We start from the raw sequence: 19,346 nt of genomic DNA on the forward strand, positions 1-19,346 counted from the left end.
CTTGGAATAACTTACTCATCATTATTTAATTATTTATGGTTTTATATTGCTATATTTCTACACTATTCTTGGTTGGTGCGGCTGTGACAAAACCCAATTTCCCTCGGGATCAATAAAGTATGTCTGTCTGTCTGTCTCATGGCAACCCCCACACAACCCACCTGTCATTCTGAGGAACGGGCTCTGACCCGATACGTTGTCTGAATTCTCCTTCCACAGATACCGACTGCCTGAGTTCATCCCAGCATTTCTGATTTCAGTCTCTGTGATTCATCTGTACTCCGTTTGGTCAAGTCATGTGGGCTAACTTACTGCCTATGTCACTTGGTGCTACTTAGGGCAGAAATGAAGGTCCTCCACCTCTGTATATCCTTTGCCATTCAGACGTAGAAGGATTCTTCATTGCTGTTTCTATAACAACCGTTTTTTTCACCAGTCAGGGTTGTTAGCCCTGAGCTGAACCCCCGAACCCAGAGGACCAGTAGACCACTCTTAGTCTGGCCGCTACCCTTTGACCTGCTTGGCATGGGTGACCCCAATGAGAACCAAGGCATAAAGCCAACATCGCTCTCTGGGTCACTGAGGCACGCCAGCCTCCAAACCTCGACAAGGTTGTCCTCTTGGAGGGATGTGGGCTGAGCCAGCATTTAGTAATCCGCCCCTAATTACCCTTGAGGAGTCATGTCAGCACGATAGCGTACTGGTTAGTGTAACACCATTACAGTGCAAGTGAACCAGATTCAATTCCGCTGCCCTCTGTAAGGATTTTGTACGTTTTCCCCGTGTTTTCCTCTCTAGTTTCCTCCCACGTTCCAGGAATGATTAGGTTAGTAGGCGCTGTCGCAGGAAAGTAGAATCCTGTCGATTAATCTTTTCAACCATTTTGTGGCACAGAATTTACATGGAGTTATCTCCTGACCTGTTATAACCTGTCATCCTTGGCCACACACCTCACTCCTCCCCATGGCACCACATAACCCCTCCCGGCCCGCCCCTCACTCTGAGGAAAGCCTCTGACCCGATACGATGGCTCCACTTTCTGCGCTTTTGTTTCTGGACAAACCAACCTCCCACTATTGGGAGAAGTTGCGGTAGCTTCTGATTCCCCCCACAACAACACCCCTTTGAATAAAGTACCTGCAGGTCATAGACACTGACGTGATGTTGCTGATAAATCTTGCAAGTCCCCCACACCACTGTACCTGTTATAGCTGGGAATGGTTCCTTGCTCTAGGTCCTGCTTAGTGACTGGGTCCACACGAGCACAGAGCCACTCGCTGCCCGAGTGGCACTCGGTGTCCAACACGTTCAAAATCTCATCACACTTCACCTGCAAGGAGCAGTTGTCGACCTGTCCCAGAATATTGAGGTTCACTCGGATGTAGAAGGAGTCTTCATTCAGCCGCTCGCTGTCCTGCCGCACACTCTGAAGCGTCCTGTAGGCTAGACATCCACAAATTATTACTGGTGCCTTGCACAGAGCAGACAGTGACTGAGGAGGGTGAATCGGCCACCAGCCCGTTGGTGCGTGTGTGCACCGTTCACCCAACATTGTCCATATACAGTGTCACTAGCAGAGAGATCCTGGGATTCAAGTTCATAGCTCCTTGAAAGTGGCTACACAGATCGATAAGATGGGTAAGAGGCTTGCAGAATTTTTGCTTTATTAGTCAGAACATTGAGTTCAAAAGTCACGACATTATAGACTCTGGTTAGGCCCCATCTGGAGTATTGTCTCCAGTTCTGGTTGCCCCTCTATAGGATGAACGTTGAAGCTCTGTAGAGGGTGCAGAAAAGGTTTGTGAGGTGCTGCCCGGTTTAGAGGGCATGTGCTATCACGAGACGCTGGACAAACTGGGGCTGTTTTTTCTGGAGTGTCGGAGGCCGAGGGGAGATCTGACAGAGGTTTATAAGAATATGAGAGACGATTTCAAAAGGTGTGGGGGGCCTTTTCTTGATTATTTTCATAACTCCTCTTTAGATTAAGCTTATTCTTACTTTCAGCTTTTTTCCCCTCTAAGTCTTATGGTTTCTTTTTGATGGAAATTACATTATAGTTTTTGTAGTAGGCCTTATTATTCTTTTTTTAACTATATTTACAGTTTTGGGGGGGAGGGTTGAATGCTCTCCTTATTTTTTTACATAATGTAATGATTGTCCTGGAGGTTTCTAGTGGGTGGGAGGAGAGGATACTAACTTTATATGATTTTATTCTGGGTGCTGTTTTCTTATTGTTATGAATTATACTTTTGATATGTTTATTTTGTGCTGTATTTTTATTTTGCTGTTGGGTTTCTTTTCTTTGTAGTTGGTTTGTAGAAATGCATTAAAAGACCAACAGAAATATGAAAGACAGACAGGATAGACAGGGAGTATCCATTTCCCGGGGTTGAAATGTCTAACACCAGTAAGGGCATGCATTGAAGGTGAGAGGGGGTATATTGAAGGGGGATGTGAGGGGTAAGTTTTTCACTCAGAGGGGTGGATGCCTGGTCTGGTGGTAGAGGCACATACATTAGAGGCTTTTGAGAGGCACATGGATGTGAGGAATATGGAGGGATATGGACGTAGTGAAGGGAGGAGAGAATTGTTTTGGGGATTTTTTGATTTTCTTTTTCAGCTGGTTTGACACAACATTGAGGGCCGGAGGGCTGGTTCCTGGGCTTAACTCTTCCATGCCCAAGCAAGAGCAAGCAGATGTTCAGCCAGGGCATTGCATTCAGTGTTGCAATTGTAGCTGAGGCTGCATTTGGAATATTTGTGAATATTGGGGCATTTGATCACCCCTGTCATAAGAGGGATGCCATTAAGCTGGAGAGAGTACAGAGACAATTTACAAAGTTGTTGCCGGAATTCAAGGGAGTGACTTAGGGAGGGGGGCTGAGCAGGTTAAAACTTTATCCATTGGAGTATAGAAGAATAAGGGATGATCTCACAGAGGTGCAAGGAGCATTGATATGATGAATGTACACTGTCTTCTTCAGCGAATCAAGAACTAGAGGGCACAGGTTTACGGTGAGAGGACAGAGTCCTAACGGTGAGAGGAGCTGAGGTGGAGTGATTCAACCGGAGGGTGGTCAGTGGCAGAACCAGAATCAGGTTTAATATCGTTGGCATATGTCATGAAAACTGTCGAATTTGCAGTGATAGTTCAATGTAATACATAATAATAGTGAACAGAATGTGAATTATAATATATCTAGTTAAATTAATTAAGTATTGCAAAAATAAAAATAAAACCCAGGAGGTAGTGTTCATGGGTTCAATGTCCATTCAGAAGAAGCTGTCCCTGAAATATTGAGAGTTCAGACTTCTCTATCTGCTTCATGAAGGTAGCGATGGGAAGAGGGCATTGGTGATGGGGTTCCTTAATGATGGACACTGTTGTTTTGAGGCATCGCTCCTTGAAAATATCCTGGATACTACAGAGGCTAATGGCCGTGATGGAGCTGATTAATTTATAACTCTCTACAGCTTGGTTCGATCCTCCATACCAGCTGGTGATACGGCCAGTTAGAATTAGTATGTGGAATAATCTGCCAGAGGAAGTGTTTGAGGCAGGTACGTGATTAATATTCAATAGGGACTTGGACAGGTACATGAATAGGAAAGGTATCGAGGGAAATTGTCCAAATACAGGAAAATTGGGCTATTTTGACTCGGAATTTTGGTTGGTATGGATCAGTGTTTTCACACAGCGTGACTCTGAGTCCCAGACTAAGCCACATGGGAGCATAAAGACAACAGGCTGGTCAGAGGTAGGTTTTGGTAACCATCTGTTTTCAGGTGAGGCACCTTGTGATGAAACAATATTTGGAGAGGATTTACGTACCAAAGGCACAGTTGCCAACGGCGAGAGGACCAACCAAAGACGGCTTCCAGGAGGAAACAACTGACAGGTTGCAGCACACTCCTGACCCACTTACCCCTGCTTGGCTGGAACTGAAGGGGATCCGGCAAAGCACACGGATGCACGGTCCAGAAGGCTCTCTTCCCAGCGCAGTTTGGCAGCGTGGTCCTCTGCTTGTTTTCCTTGTCCAGCTGTGGAAACGTTCAAACACAGGATGAGTCCAAAAGTTTGTCCACATTCAGCCCAGCTACGCCTGATGGGATGCATCTTCTTGGCCCATTGGGTACAGTTACACCACTCCTACCTTGATCGATGTTACCCTCCCCACACCTCCCCTGGGTTACACCACTCCTACCTTGATCGATGTTACCCTCCCCACACCTCCCCTGGGTTACACCACTCCTACCTTGATCGATGTTACCCTCCCCACACCTCCCCTGGGTTACACCACTCCTACCTTGATCGATGTTACCCTCCCCACACCTCCCCTGGGTTACACCACTCCTACCTTGATCGATGTTACCCTCCCCACACCTCCCCTGGGTTACACCACTCACCCAGGTGGCTGGGACAACCTTTACCTCGCAGCCATTTATTTATTCAGTTCATTTTAGAGATATAGTCTGGAGCAGGCCCTTCTGCCCTTCGAGCCGTGCTGCCCAGCAACCCCCGATAAACGAAGCACAGGGCAATTAATCTACTAACCGGCATGTCCTTAGACTGCGGGAGAAAACTGGAGCACTCGGAGAAAACTACGCATTCCACGTAGAGGACAGACTCCTTACAGAGGACGATGGATTGAACTCTGAACTCCGACGCCCTGAGCTGTAATAGTGTCGCGCTAATTGCTACGCTACCAAGGCGCTCAATTCATCCACCAATTGGGCCAAGTAGGCCAAATCCACCAAGTAGGCCACTCGGCCCATCGAGTCTGCTCCGCCACTCCACCATGAGCTAAGCTACTCTCCTATCTTGTTCCGATTTCTGACCCGCACGTCATTGGGAAGAAAACTGGCGCACTTGAATGAAATTCACACATGCCAACTCCGCACAGACACCATCAGACCTGGGCATCTGGTGCCATGAAGGACAACTGCCACTGGTTAGAAAGCCCTGACTGAGTACAGGATCAGGTCCCTCCAGAACTTTATCATCTGCTCCTGGCAGCCACTGGGGGCTTTTCCTGCCATAGATGTTGTCTGACCCACTGAGTTTCTCCAGCATCTTGTGTGTTGCTCAGAATTGCAGGGGTGGTGGTAGAGACAGATATATTAGGGGCATTTAAGGGACAGTTTGATGGGTGAGAGTAAAATCGAGTGTTATGTATGCAGGAAGGTTTAGATTGGTCTTAGAATAGGTTAAAAATCCGACACAACATTGTCCTGTCCTCTTTAATGTTCTATATTCTGTTCCAACATTTTCAGTCTCTTATATCCTGGGACAGGTTTAAGCTCAGAATCTGTGTGTTGGGTGGCACAGTAGCAGGTGATGTGGCACAGAACCCTGGCGGTTAGCGTAACACTTTATACAGCACCAGGGATCAGAAAATCGGGGTGCAATTGCCACCGCTGTTTGTACGATTTCCCCGCGACTGCATGAAGTTTCTCCGAGTGCCCCGGATTTCTCCGCAGTGCGAAGACATACGGGTTAGGGTAGTAAACCTTGGGCGTGCTATGTTGGTGCCAGTAGCATGGTGACACGTGGGCTGCCCTAGCTCATCCTCGGACTGTGCTGGTTGTTGACACAAACATATGTTTCGATACTCTGACGCCCATGTGATAAAGTTAATCTTTCTTCTTTACAATGCTGAGACATGCCCACAGATATCAGGGGTTGAAAGTGTGCTGTGAGGTGGATGATTGGGCAGAGCCAGTCCTGTCATTGGTGGATGATTAGACAGTTCCAGTCCTGTCATTGGTGGATGATTAGACAGTTCCAGTCCTGTCATTGGTGGATAATTAGACAGTTCCAGTCCTGTCATTGGTGGATGATTAGACAGTTCCAGTCCTGTCATTGGTGGATGATTGGGCAGTTCCAGTCCTGTCATTGGTGGAAGATTAGACAGTTCCAGTCCTGTCATTGGTGGATGATTAGACAGTGCCAGTCCTGTCATTGGTGGATGATTAGACAGTTCCAGTCCTGTCATTGGTGGATGATTAGACAGTTCCAGTCCTGTCATTGGTGGATGATTGGGCAGAGCCAGTCCTGTCATTGGTGGATGATTAGACAGTTCCAGTCCTGTCATTGGTGGATGATTGGGCAGAGCCAGTCCTGTCATTGGTGGATGATTGGGCAGAGCCAGTCCTGTCATTGGTGGATGATTAGACAGTTCCAGTCCTGTCATTGGTGGATGATTGGGCAGAGCCAGTCCTGTCATTGGTGGATGATTGGGCAGTTCCAGTCCTGTCATTGGTGGATGATTGGGCAGTGCCAGTCCTGTCATTGGTGGATGATTGGGCAGAGCCAGTCCTGTCATTGGTGGATGATTGGGCAGAGCCAGTCCTGTCATTGGTGGATGATTGGGCAGTGCCAGTCCTGTCATTGGTGGATGATTGGGCAGTTCCAGTCCTGTTATTGGTGGATGTGTAGATATTCTTGTGAAAAATAAAGTCAATCATTATCATTATTGTCATCATTACCTGGGAGACACTGGCAACACTAGCATTTATTGTCCAACACTAACAAGTAGAGGCTCGGGTATAGTTGACCAACATAGGGACAGATGGGCACTGAGACCCTGGCACTGTTGAATCTGACTATTTAATTCTTATATTCGACTGTTTAATTGTTATTTTCTTTGCAGCTTTACAATTAATTATCTGCTTGTATTTTAAGTAGTTCTTATATGTATAACAGTTTTAATATGCCCCTGGTGGCTAAGCAAAGTATAATTCTGGAAAACTCTGGAAGCTCTTTGTTCTGCATCACTTGAATAAGTGTTTTCTCATTGGCCCCTTATCTAAGAAAGGATGTGCTGACATTGGAGAGGGTTCAAAGGAGGCTCACGAAAATGATTTTGGGGTTGAAAGTCTCGTCATATGAGGAGTGGTTGATGGCTACTTGCTGGAGTTTAGAAGAACGAGGGGGATCTCATTGAAACCTATTGAATGTTGAAAGGCCTCGATAAAGTGGATGTGGAGAGGATATTTCCTATACGAAGTAGGGGCATCTAGGACCAGAGCTCACAGCCTCAGAATAGGGCGACATCCATTTAGGAAGGTGATGAGGAGGGATTTCTTTAGCCAGGGAGTAGTTAATCTGTGGAATTTGTTTCTGCAAGCAGCTGTGGAGGCCAAGTCTTTGGGTACATTCAAAACATAGGTTGATAGATTCTTGATTAGTCAGGGCATGAAGGGATACGGGGTGAAGGCAGGAGATTGGGGCCAAGAGGGAAATGGATCAGCCATGATGAAATGGTGGAGCAGACTCGATGGGCCAAATGGCCTCATTCTGCTCCTCTATCTTATGGTCTTAACTTGCTACTTTTCCAATTGGTTAATGTTTATTTATAAATTTGAATGAAATTTTCCTCACCTGTGTGGTATAAGTATAGTTGCTCTCTGCCAGGCGAAATTTGAATCTCAGCTTTCCCTTCGCAGTTAGCACTCTAGCACTTTCAGTCCCTTTTTCTGTCAATGATCATGAAGCAGCACGTTTTGCGCCTCCTTCTCGACTTGTTGAAACATCAGAACCCTGAAGATCTGACTCACCCCCAGTAGTTTGTAGTGCTGCTCCGGCTCAGGGCTGTCCAAGATGGTGGCTGCATCACCCTCGAGCTCCCTGAGGACGCGATCACGCTCATGCTTGACGTTGCTGAGGTCCGGCAAAGACAACGACAGAGACTGTGTCCTGCACCAAGAGCAAAGCCTGTAACCAGGCGTAATGGGCGGAGGGGTAGAGGGTGAGGGGTGATGGGCGGAGGGGTAGCGGGTGAGGGGTGATGGGCGGAGGGGTAGCGGGTGAGGGATGATGGGCGGAGGGGTAGCGGGTGAGGGGTGATGGGCGGAGGGGTAGCGGGTGAGGGGTGATGGGCGGAGGGGTAGCGGGTGAGGCATAATGGGTGGAGGGGTAGAGGGTGAGGGGTGATGGGCGGAGGGGTAGGTGAGGGTTGGAGGGTGAGGGGAGGAGGGGTAGAGGGTGAGGGGTGGAGGGTGAGGGGAGGAGGGGTAGAGGGTGAGGGGTGACAGTGACAGGTAGAGAGGTTGGAGGATGAAGGGCAGATGGCTGGAGGAGGTGGTTGAAGGTTAGAGGTGTGGAGGATTGGAGGGAGTCATTGAGGTTCAGGTGAGTTGAGGAATGTCATGAAGGTGGTTGATCAGTGGAGGGGCTAGAGAGTTGGGCAGAGGGTTAGGGTTAGGCTTGGAGCAGGAGGGCTGTTTGGTGGAAGTGGGTGAGCTGTGGACTGATGGAGGGGCAGAGGGTGATGGTGACAGGTAGAGGGATGGGTGATGGATGGAGGAATGGAAGGTGTTTGAGGGCTGGAGGATGGAGGGGTGAAGAGGATGATGGTCGAAGTGAAGGACAGAGGGGGAGTGCGCAGTATTGGTGAGGCTGAGGGCGTGCGAAGGCTGGATCGGAGTCTGTGAGTTACCTCCTGTCAGTGTCGGCTCTGACGCTGTTCGAATCGCTGGCCAGTAATGTCGAACATGGGGACAAGGGATTCCTCTCTGAGCCAGCAGTGAACGATAAGCACAGGTTTTGAATTTGATCTGCAGACAAAACAGCTCAGGCTTTCATTGTGCCAATGAACACACTTGAAGCATTTCCTCATGATATTTGGCAAACTATATATACACGCACTCACTCACTCACTCTATCTCACACACACACACACAAACACACACACACACACACACACACACACACACACAGACACACACAAACACACACACACACAGTCACACACACACACACACACACACAGTCACACACACACACACAAACACACACACACACACACACACACACACACACACAGACACACACAAACACACACACACTCTCACACACACACACAAACACACAAACACACACACACACAGACACACACTCACACACCAGGATCGAACTGGGGGACGTCACTCTACCCGCTGCGCCACAGTGCTGCCCATCCCGGGGTGGCCCAGAGGAAAGCTCTTTAGGGAAGGTGACCAAAGGATAGGCTGTAAAGAAGGGAGAGCCTGGGCAAAGGCCACACGCTGCTGACTTCACTGATAAATGTGAAAGAAGGAGAAAAAGATGACGAAGAAATCTGCAGATGCTGGAAATTCAAACAACACACACAGAATGCTGGTGGAACACAGCAGGCCAGGCAGCATCTATAGGGAGAAGCACTGTCGACGTTTCAGGCCGAGACCCTTCGTCAGGACAATTACAGGAGGCAAAATAATGGAGGAGGTGATGGGTTTGAAGCAAAGGTGGAGAGTGAAGGGGTTACCACAGACAGATGCATCTCCTGTGTACCACACTGACAACGCTGGAGGAACTCAGCAGGTCAGATAGCATCGATGGAGAGGAGTGACAGTCGATATTTCAGGCTGGGAAGGAGGGTGGGGGAGAAGCCAGAACGAGAGTGCGGAGGGGAGTACCAAGTGTAAGTTGACAGGTGAGACCAGGTGGGTGGGTGGGGGAGAGAGGGATAAAGTGAGATGTTGGGAGGTGGGAGGTGGGAGAGGAAAAGGGCTGGAGAAGGAGGAGTCTGATAGGAGAGGAAAGTGGACCATCGGAGAAAGGGAACGAGGAGGGGACCCAGAGGGAGGTGATGAACAGGTGCAGACAAGAGAAGGGTTAAGAGAGGAACCAGATAGTGAATGGAAAAAGAGAGATTCTGCTTCTCGACCACTGCCACAAACCAATACATTTCAAGGTAGATATAGATATATATAAAAGCCCTTCCAGTCTTTCGATCTGCACCGCCCAGCATCCCCTGATTTAACCCCAGTCTGATCACACGACCATTACAATGACCAATTAACCTACATCTTTGGACTTTGAGAGGAAACCCACGCAGTCACAGGGAGAATGTACGAACTCCTTACAGGCAGCGGTGGAAATTGAACCCGGGTCGCTGGTACAGCAACGCGTTGTGCTAACCACTACACTACCGTGACGCTTTATAAATGAGTGATAATAGATATGATTATGATAACGGAACAATGGCACTGAAATGGGAGGTACGGCAGTTGTTCATCACCTTCACGGGGTTTCAGGCTGAAATCAACCCCAAAGGGAACGGTGGTAGGTGCAGAACGAGGGCAGTTGATGAGGATTTTCAGCTCCTACTCCAGAGTTCGCAGTTCCCTACCCTCTCCACCCCACCCACCCCCCTGGGATGTTCAGACATTTCTGCAGGCAGGTACCTGGACAACTGTTGCCAAAATCCTTTGAACTCCGGAGGGGCCCGAATTCAAACCTGGGTGAAAAGAAAAGCGGACGGTGAACAAGATCTCATTGGGAAAGCTGGATGAAGAACGTGGGGCAAAACTTTGAACTTTTAATGAAGAGACTATTATCATGACCTACTAACTGAGTCCAACCAATGAAAAAGCCAAGCCCTTTGACACCATATCTAAACTGGATTGGTGAATTTACTCAACTCAAGCAAACTCAACACAGAGATCCCAGGCTGTGGCCCAATGAATACCGAAGGACCCTTAGATTTGGGGAGCGGGGTGGCATCTGTATCAAGAGTCTGGGGGTTGACCTGAGCTGGGACCTGCGCCTCCGATGCGGACGAGCTTTGACTGTACGTTTGCCACGTCGCAGTTACTGCGTCACCTGCTGCTGAGTTCCTCGTCTCTAACGCGTCGCATCAAAGAGGACTTGCAAGGTGGGAAGGGAATCATCGAGAACCTGTTGATGTTCTGCTCATTTTCGATGTCTAGCCAGAGGACTTCCTGCAACAGAGAATGGAGAAGGGACAAACAGTGTAAGCCCATTCTACCATGTCCACTTTAAATGGCAATTTGGTTATCTGGAGTTAGAGAAGTGAAGGAAAGGGTTCTGCCCGCCTCTCCTGGATCCCAGGAGTCCGGAGTTATTAATAAAAGCACAAATGGGTCACACACAAAATGCTAAAGGAACACAGCAGGTCACGCAGCATCTATGGAGATGAATTAACAGTCCATGTTTTGTTCTGAGTCTGGAAAGGAAAGGGCAAGGAAGCCGGAATAAGAAGGTGGGGAGGAGGGGAAGGTGTTCAAGCTGGCAGGGGATAGGTGAAGCCAGGTGAGGGGGAAGGTGGGTAGGTGGGATGAAGTGAGAAGCTGGGAGGTGATAGGTGGAAGAGATAAAAGGCTGAAGAAGAAGGGATCTGATAGGAGAGGAGAGTGAAGGAGAAACACCAGAGTGAGGTGACCCTCCCCAGTGCTTTGTCCACTAGTTACAGGAAAACATGAAGTGCAGGTAGACAATGAGGAGGGAGGGCAACGGCAAGTATTAAGGAGGAAGTCAAGATGAAGTGGCAAAGGTGAACCCGCAAAGCGGTTGCATGCTAAAATCAGAAGAGACATACCATCGCAGGCGTTTCTTCACCACATTCACTCTCTGTGAATCAGAACAACAGAAATCACTGCTGTGGCAATGCAATTAGCCTGCTCAGTGAACAGCAGTTCATAAACACACACGATTCTGCAGCTACTGGAAATCCAGAGCAACACACACAAATTGCTGGGAAAACCCAGCAGGTCAGGCAGCATCTATGGAGGGGAATAAACATGATGAAGGAACTTGGTCCAAAAATTGAGTGTTTATACCTCTCTGTAGATGCTGACTGACCTGTCGAGTTCCTCCAGCATTTTCTACGTGAACAGGAACTCTAAAATGTTCAAAGTTCAAAATAGGTTTATTACCAAAGTACATATATGTCATCATACACTACCCCGAGATTCATTTTCTTGTGGGCATTCACAATAGATACAAAGAACCACAATGGAATCAATGAAAAACTACACAGACTGGGAAACAACCAACGTGCAAAAGACATCAAACTGTAAATGCAAAAAAAGGGGGAAAAAAAAACAAAGATTATGAAGAACAGAGTTGAGGAGTCCTTAAGAACAAGTCCATAGATTGTGGAATCAGTTCACTGTGGGAGTGAGTGAAATTTTCCACGCCTGACGGTTGAAGGGTAAAACTGTTCTTCAACATGATGGTATGGTACTGAAGGTTTCTCTACGCACTTCCTGATGACAGCTGTGAGAAGTGAGCGTGGCGTGGGTGGTGAGTGTCTTGGTGATGGAACCTGCTTTCCTGTAGCCAGTGTGATTTTCAGCCCAAGCTGCCCTCTGCATCACTAACTTGCTTTATCTGCTGCACAACGTTCTGTTCCAGCCTGAGTTAGCTCTGTTGGCCCATGCTGTGGTTTCAGTAAGACCAGCTTTCTCTGAGTTGACCCTCCTACGGAATTTCTCTAGATTCTCGGGATTTCTGTGGAAACTCGAAATAGCTTTCCAGCCTGTCAGGGTCCAGGCAAACACGGGATCACACTTAATCCAAAACCCCCGTCAGAGCTGAAGGAACGCTAGTTGTGTTTCCCTCTTAAAACGACACCACTGACCTCGATGGAGACTTCACTCAGGTGGGAGTTGCATGCAATGTGTCAATTTCCTGGTGTAGCTCATTATGACCTTTGAATCTGTGGGGTTGTGGGCTCAAACCTGTCTGTGGGGATCTTGTATCGCAAGGGGGGCAGTGGAGGGAAGGTTGGGGATATCTCAGGAAGGTACAAAAGACGTTGAGACAATATTGGAAAAGTATTTGCCCCTCTTTCGTAGTTCCAAGATACCTGATCACTCTCGCAACACTGTGTGGGATCTTGCCATGCACAATTTGACTGCTGCGTTTCCAGTTGTGGCAAGGGGCCTCTGGAACAAATCACGGGTGCAGGTGCCGGGCGATTGAGGGCTTTGCCCAAGCAGACTGCCTGCCCCTCCTCCGGGGCTACGTCTGTGCCTGAGTGCCCTTGGAGAAGGAGCACGCAGTGTCTATGAAGGAATTCCAAGAACAGTGGGCCACCACAGGGGCTTGTATGCTTTGTAGATAATAGAAATCAAATTTTAATTTGCAGTTGCAAATAGTTTAGTGAACCCCTGATTTATCGTATGTATTTCATTAGTGAATAAACATATGTAAATTTCTGTAAATAAAAGGGCCTCTGAAAATGGATGTGGGTGGTGATACAGAAATGCAAGGCTTTCTTTAAATCACAGATTGTGCCTTAATGTCTCGTCACATCAATGACTGGGCTCATTCATCGAAAATAGAAGAATACAGGCCCTTCAGCCCAGGATCTTTTGCTGACCTTTTTACCTACTCTGAGATCAATTTAACCCTTCCCTCCTGCACAGTCCTCCATTTTTCTTTCGTCCATGTGCCCATCCAAGAGTTTCTTAACTGCCAGTAATGTGTCTGCCTCTACCCCACTCCCTGGCAGTGCGTTCCACACACTCACCAACAACCCATCTATACTTCTTTCCAATCACCTTAGCATGATGCCCCCTTATATTAGCCATTTCTGCCCTGGGAAAAAGTCTCCGCCTACTGCCCAATGGAGTGACACTCATTTTGTGTGGCTGCGATTAATTCTTCCTTCTCCCCAGTTTAAAATTTGAATTTTTTACTTTTATTTGTCGGATCTTAGAGGGAAATAGTTGTTATTATGTCACAATCCTTAAGAAGTGGAAAGCAGCTTCCTGAATCCAGCACTGGAAAGGGGAAAACTTTGAAAGAAAATTCAGAGGATATGCCTGTCTGGGCTGAGCATTTCGAACATTCACTGATGGTTCTCGATAGGAAAATAGACAACAACACGGTAAAACCACGCTACCTCTTCTAAGGTGAAGTTGTTACGAGAGAGCTTTCAATTCGTGCAGGAAAATATTCAACCTATTTTCATAAGGCTCCCCAGATCCAGGAATCCTACAACCATCAGGCTCCCGAACCAGTGCGGATAACTTCACTCACTGCAGGGCGGCATGGTAGTGCAGCGGTCAGCACAGACGACTCCAGTTCAATTCCCGTCACTGCCTGTAAGGAGTTTGTATGTTCTCCCTGTGACCGCATGGGTTTCCTCCGGGTGTTCCGGTCTCCTCCCACAGTCCAAAGACGTACCGGTTGGTAGGTTAATTAATCATCGTGAATCGTCCTGGCTGGGATTGAATTGGGAATTGCTGGGTGGTGCAGCTCTAAGGGCTGAAACTTCGATCTGTAGCTCAGCAATAAAACTCTGAACTTTCAAGGACCCTGCATCCCATGTTCTCAGTGTTATTTATTACTTTATTTGCACAATTTTGTCTTCTTTTGCACATTGATTGCTTGTCTGTCATTGTTGATGTAGAAGTATAATATCCATAAATTCTATTGTATTTCTTTATTTTCTTGTAAATTCCTTCCGAAAATGAAACTCCAGGTGGCACATGACACACATACGTACATACTTAGAAAATAAACTTTACTTTGACCTTGACTTGAAGGAAAGCTCTCTAATCCAGGCAGCATCCCAGTAAATCTCCACTGCACCCTCTCTAAAGCTCCACATCCTTCCTATAACGGGATGACCGGAACTGAACACAATATTCCAAATGTGGTCTGACCACAGTTTCGTGGAGTTGCAACATTATCTCATTACAACAATTACCGCTTCAAAGTCACATTGTGTATTATAAAGTCTGCAGTTGCTGGAAATTCAGAGAAACACACAGAATTCTGGAGGAACTCAGCAAGTCGGGCAGCATCTATGGTAATGAATAAGCAGTCGATGTTTCGGGCCGAGACTCTTCATCGGGGACTGAGAAGGAAGGGGGAAGATGCCAGAATAGAAAAGTGGGGGGAGGAGAAGGAGGCTGGCTGGAAGGTGGGTGGGAAAGGTCAAGAGCCGGGGAAGAAAGAATCTGATAGGAGAGGAGAGTGGACTGTGGGAGAAAGGGAAGGAGGAGGGAACCCAGGGTGAAGTGATAGGCAGGTGAGAAGAGGTAAAAGGTCAGAGTGGTGAATAGAGGAGGTGGGGGGGGGGATTTGTTTTCTGGAAGGAGAAATCGATATTCATGCGATCAGGTTGGAGGTTGCCCTGGTGGGATTAAGTTGTGGCTCTTCCACGGTGAAGACGGCCTCATCTTGGTACAAATGGAGGCAATGGGCTGACATGACAGAACAGGAATGGGAATGGGAATTAAGCTGTTTAGCCGCAGGGAATTCCCGTTTGTGTTGGATTGAATGGAGGAGCTTGATGAGATGGTCCCCCAATTTACGACGGAAGTAACTGACATTGAGGAGGCCGCATCAGGACTCTGTTCATTTCCACAGACGCTGCCTGAGCTGCTGAGCTCCTCCGCATTCTGTCTGTGACACTTTGGATTAGTTTTACTGACAATCCCTGTTCATCTTAGTATAATGAGATGTACCGATATTGAATAGATAGTGTATTGACAGCGATTCAGTCCTAACGCAAACGCACCACATCGTGTGGCCGCTGACGATCAAAGACTCACCTGGAAACTCCGGCATTTGGACTGACGAGAATTCCTGTCTCTGGAAGGAAAGGAAGGGCAGGATTAGACAGAGGGATGGTCAAATGTTCCGATGTTCCTCACCACCCACGTGGGCCGGCAGTCGGGTAGGTGAACCCACTCCTAGTTGTGTCCTCTTCAGTGAACCCAGTTGGACACACCTATCCTACTTCAGCGGGTCAGGCTCCTGACCGCGGTCCGCCTGCAGCCCCGTCCCCTGCCGGCTGCCGCACTGTAATTATGGAGACTGCGGTCAAAATGGGGTGCTAACGGGACAGAGTGCCAATGCTTTGGCCGGCCTGCCTCTGATTGCAAAGTCACAGAAGCAACAGGTAAGATGATAAGCTGACAAACACAGAGTGCTGACGGAGTACAGTCATCCAGGCTGAACTTTGCCCTCCAAAGCCTAATTCTTGTACAGCCTTTCTGTACGGCCTGGGAACCACGGTTACCGAGCAGATCAAGGCAAGATAAAGTTGCAAACTAAGGGATAATCCTATAATTCTCGAGTATTATTGACCTTCGACATGCAGATTTAATTAGTTATTAACAGCAGCAATATGCACTGTGATTTAAACATGCAAACAGTGGCGATTCAGAAGTGCACAAAGTTTCCACTGGATCAGTTTTCATGTACAATTTCTGTATAAAAATTACATTTCTTTGTTCAAACTTCAGAAAGGTTTGGTGGCAGGGACCCGGGTTACCAATTGGTCAGTATCCGTGTACAACTGGTCAATTTCTGTGTAAGAATGGCACTTCTTTGTTCAGACTTCAGAACAGGGGCCAGGCTGTCCTCCCTGTGCACGAGTAAATAAAGTGCGGCTGAGGAAAGAGTGTACGTTGGCAGTTAATCAGTGACGACAAAGTTCCAAGTCTAGGATTTCTGCTGCATCTTCTCAACTCTGTCTCCTTCAGCCGGCAAGTTTCACAATTCTCTGGCAGCTTGTCATAGAAAAGTACAGAACAGGCCCTTTGGCCCATCTAGTGCATGCTGAACCGTTTAAACTGCCTACTCCTGTTGACCTGCACCACCACCAGGGCCCGCCATACTCCTCCTATTCAGTTACCTATCCAAACTTCTATTAAACATTGAAATCGAGCTCGCAAGCACCACTTGTGCTGGCTGTTCATTCTGCACTCTCACAGCCCTCAGAGTGAAGAAGTTTCCCCTCATGTTCCCCTTAAACTTTTCACCTTTCACCCTTAACTCATGACCTCTAGTCCCACCCAACCTCAGTGGAAAAAAACCTCCTTGCATTTACCCTATCTATACCCCTCATAATTTTGTATACCTCTGTCAAATCTCCTCTCAACCTGCTACGTTCCAAGGAATAAAGTCCTAACCTGTTCAATCTTCCCTGATAACTTGGGTCCTTCAGACCCGGCAACATCCTGGTACATTTTCTCCGTACTCTTTCAAAAGAGCACACAATACTCCAAATTAGGCCTCACCAATGTCTTATACAATTCCAGCATCCCGTCTCCTGTACTCAGTACTTCGATCTTTGAAGGCCAATGTGCCAAAAGTTGCCTTTACAACTCTAAGTACCTGTTACTTGTGTTCACTATAATCCATGGCAAGAGCCTGTGAGAAGGTCCCTCATTAACATGGCTGCAGAGTAGTACAGCAGCCAGCGTAACACTCCACAGGAGAGAGTCTCTGTCCTTCACTGGGGATCTGAGTGGGCCTGGCCATTTCTGGGAAGTCCAGCCCTCACAGGTCTCACTCCCAGCACTGATGGGCCAGTGAGGACTGAGATGTGGAGAAATTTCCTCACGGGGATGGCTGTGAATCTTTGGAATGGCACCCTAGAGGGAATACAGACACTCTTCCCTGTGGAGGGGGGAATCGTTAGATCCCTTGAGTGAGAAAGAAACTGTGAGATCTGGAGATGGAGTGGGGAGGAGGACTGGAGGGAGACAGGGATATACAGTAAAAATATTAGCTTTATTTATCGAATACACAGTGAAATATGTGTTTTGTGTCAAAGGCCAACATAGTCCAGGGATATGCCGGGGGTAGCTCACACATTCCACCATATTTCTGGTGCCAACATACCACGCCCACAAATGGACACCTTTGGAGTGTGGGAGGAAACTTGGAGGGAAACCCACAGGGGGAACATGCGAACTCCTGACAGACCGGGAGGGATTGAAACCCAATCGTTTGCACTCTAAAGCGTTATGCTACCATGCCGAGGAGCAGCCATGGGTGAGGGGGAGGGAAGGACTGAGATGCAGAGAGATCTCCAAATGCGGAGGACTACAAATATTCGGAACTGTACCCCAGAGGTACGACAGACACGGAACCAACAGAGAGAGGATCAATGGATCTCCTGAATACGAAGGAAGTTCAAGATTACCATCTTCTCAGAGGGCCGTGTGAGTGTGGAATGAGCTGCCAGCTCGATTTCAACATTTAATAGAAGTTTGGATAGGTATGTGTGTGGGAGGGTTATGGAGGGCATGGTCCCAGTGCAGGCCAAGGACTAGATGGGCTGAAGGGCTTCTGTTTCTGTGCTGTAATTTTCTATCTTTCTATGACTCCAGGGAAATGACTGACATTTTCAGCAGATGTCTTCATGCTGGGATTAACATTGTGGTCAGTGAGGTCAAGGTGGGGGTGTGGGGTGGCGAGGTCACCATGAGGGCGTGGGGTGGCGAGGTCAAGATAAGGGCGTGGGGTGGCGAGGTCAAGATAAGGGTGTGGGGTGGCGAGGTCACCATGAGGGCGTGGGGTGGTGAGGTCACCATGAGGGCGTGGGGTGGCGAGGTCACCATGAGGGCGTGGGGTGGCGAGGTCACCATGAGGACGTGGGGTGGTGAGGTCACCATGAGGACATGGGGTGACGTGGTCATGATGGGGGCGTGGGGTGAAGAGGTCACGATGGGGGCATGGGGTGGCGAGGTCAAGATAAGGGCGTGGGGTGACGAGGTCACCATGAGGGCGTGGGGTGACGAGGTCAAGATGAGGGCGTGGGGTGACGAGGTCACCATGAGGGCGTGGGGTGGCGAGGTCACCATGAGGGTGTGGGGTGGTGAGGTCACCATGAGGGCGTGGGGTGGCGAGGTCACCATGAGGGTGTGGGGTGGCGAGGTCACCATGAGGGCGTGGGGTGGCGAGGTCAAGATGGGGGCATGGGGTGGCGAGGTCAAGATGAGGGCGTGGGGTGACGAGGTCACCATGAGGGCGTGGGGTGGCGAGGTCAAGATGAGGGCGTGGGGTGGCGAGGTCACCATGAGGGCGTGGGGTGGCGAGGTCACCATGAGGGCGTGGGGTGGCGAGGTCAAGATGGGGGCATGGGGTGGCGAGGTCAAGATGAGGGCGTGGGGTGGCGAGGTCACCATGTGGGCGTGGGGTGGCTTTGGCAAGCAATGTGTCTGTTCACATAAATATGATCAGAATCAGAATTAATGTCTCTGATATGCTGTGAAATTTGTTGCTCTATATCAGTGGTACATCGCAATGCAGAATAAAACTATAAACTGCAAAGTACTGATAAAAAATGTGTAAATTGTATCACCTCCAAGAGGACCACTGCCTCATTGTAGGGTTTGGAGGTTTGCGTGCCTCCGTGACCCGAAGAGCCATGTTGGCTGGATTCAGGGCTTTATGCTCTGGCTCTTGGTGGGGTCACCCGTGCCAAACAGGTCAAACAGGTAAGTCTCGACCCGGGACTTACGTGACGGACAGCAGTGAAACCGAGCTAGTGACAGGATGAAGGAACACCAGAACGCCGTCAGAGCTGGAGGACCTTCGTAACTTCACTGCTGCTCTAAGCACCAGCACTGAACGGGCAGTCGCGAGATAAATTATAATATATGTGCAGAAGAGAATTAAAGCAACTGAGTAGTGCAAAATGAGACCAAAAGAATTACTGAGGTACAGTACCGTTCACGGGTTCATTGTCCATTCAGAAATCTAATGGCGGAGGAGAAGAAGCCATTCCTAAAACGTTGAGTGTGAGCCCAGTCCGTTTATCCCCTAA

At 48.4% G+C, this 19,346-nt stretch overlaps 1 protein-coding gene across 3 annotated transcripts in view; it reads right to left on the reverse strand.

Annotated features, from left to right (window-relative positions):
- Positions 1–19,346, reverse strand: part of LOC132382897 (caspase recruitment domain-containing protein 11-like) — a 61,943-nt gene that overhangs the window by 15,102 nt on the left and 27,495 nt on the right. For 2 of the 3 annotated variants that reach the window (XM_059953435.1, XM_059953434.1), the window contains exons 10-17: positions 15,337–15,376; positions 11,364–11,395; positions 10,628–10,746; positions 10,210–10,262; positions 8,442–8,559; positions 7,561–7,699; positions 3,927–4,041; positions 1,203–1,443 (exon numbers count right to left, since the gene is read on the reverse strand). In XM_059953435.1, coding sequence (XP_059809418.1) covers positions 1,203–1,443; positions 3,927–4,041; positions 7,561–7,699; positions 8,442–8,559; positions 10,210–10,262; positions 10,628–10,746; positions 11,364–11,395; positions 15,337–15,376 — 857 coding nt within the window. The remainder of the gene's footprint in view (positions 1–1,202; positions 1,444–3,926; positions 4,042–7,560; positions 7,700–8,441; positions 8,560–10,209; positions 10,263–10,627; positions 10,747–11,363; positions 11,396–15,336; positions 15,377–19,346) is intronic. The other variant, XR_009508489.1, reaches the window with a different exon arrangement.

This window comes from Hypanus sabinus, chromosome 29 (genome assembly GCF_030144855.1).
Source record: "Hypanus sabinus isolate sHypSab1 chromosome 29, sHypSab1.hap1, whole genome shotgun sequence".
Lineage (NCBI taxonomy): Eukaryota > Metazoa > Chordata > Chondrichthyes > Myliobatiformes > Dasyatidae > Hypanus > Hypanus sabinus.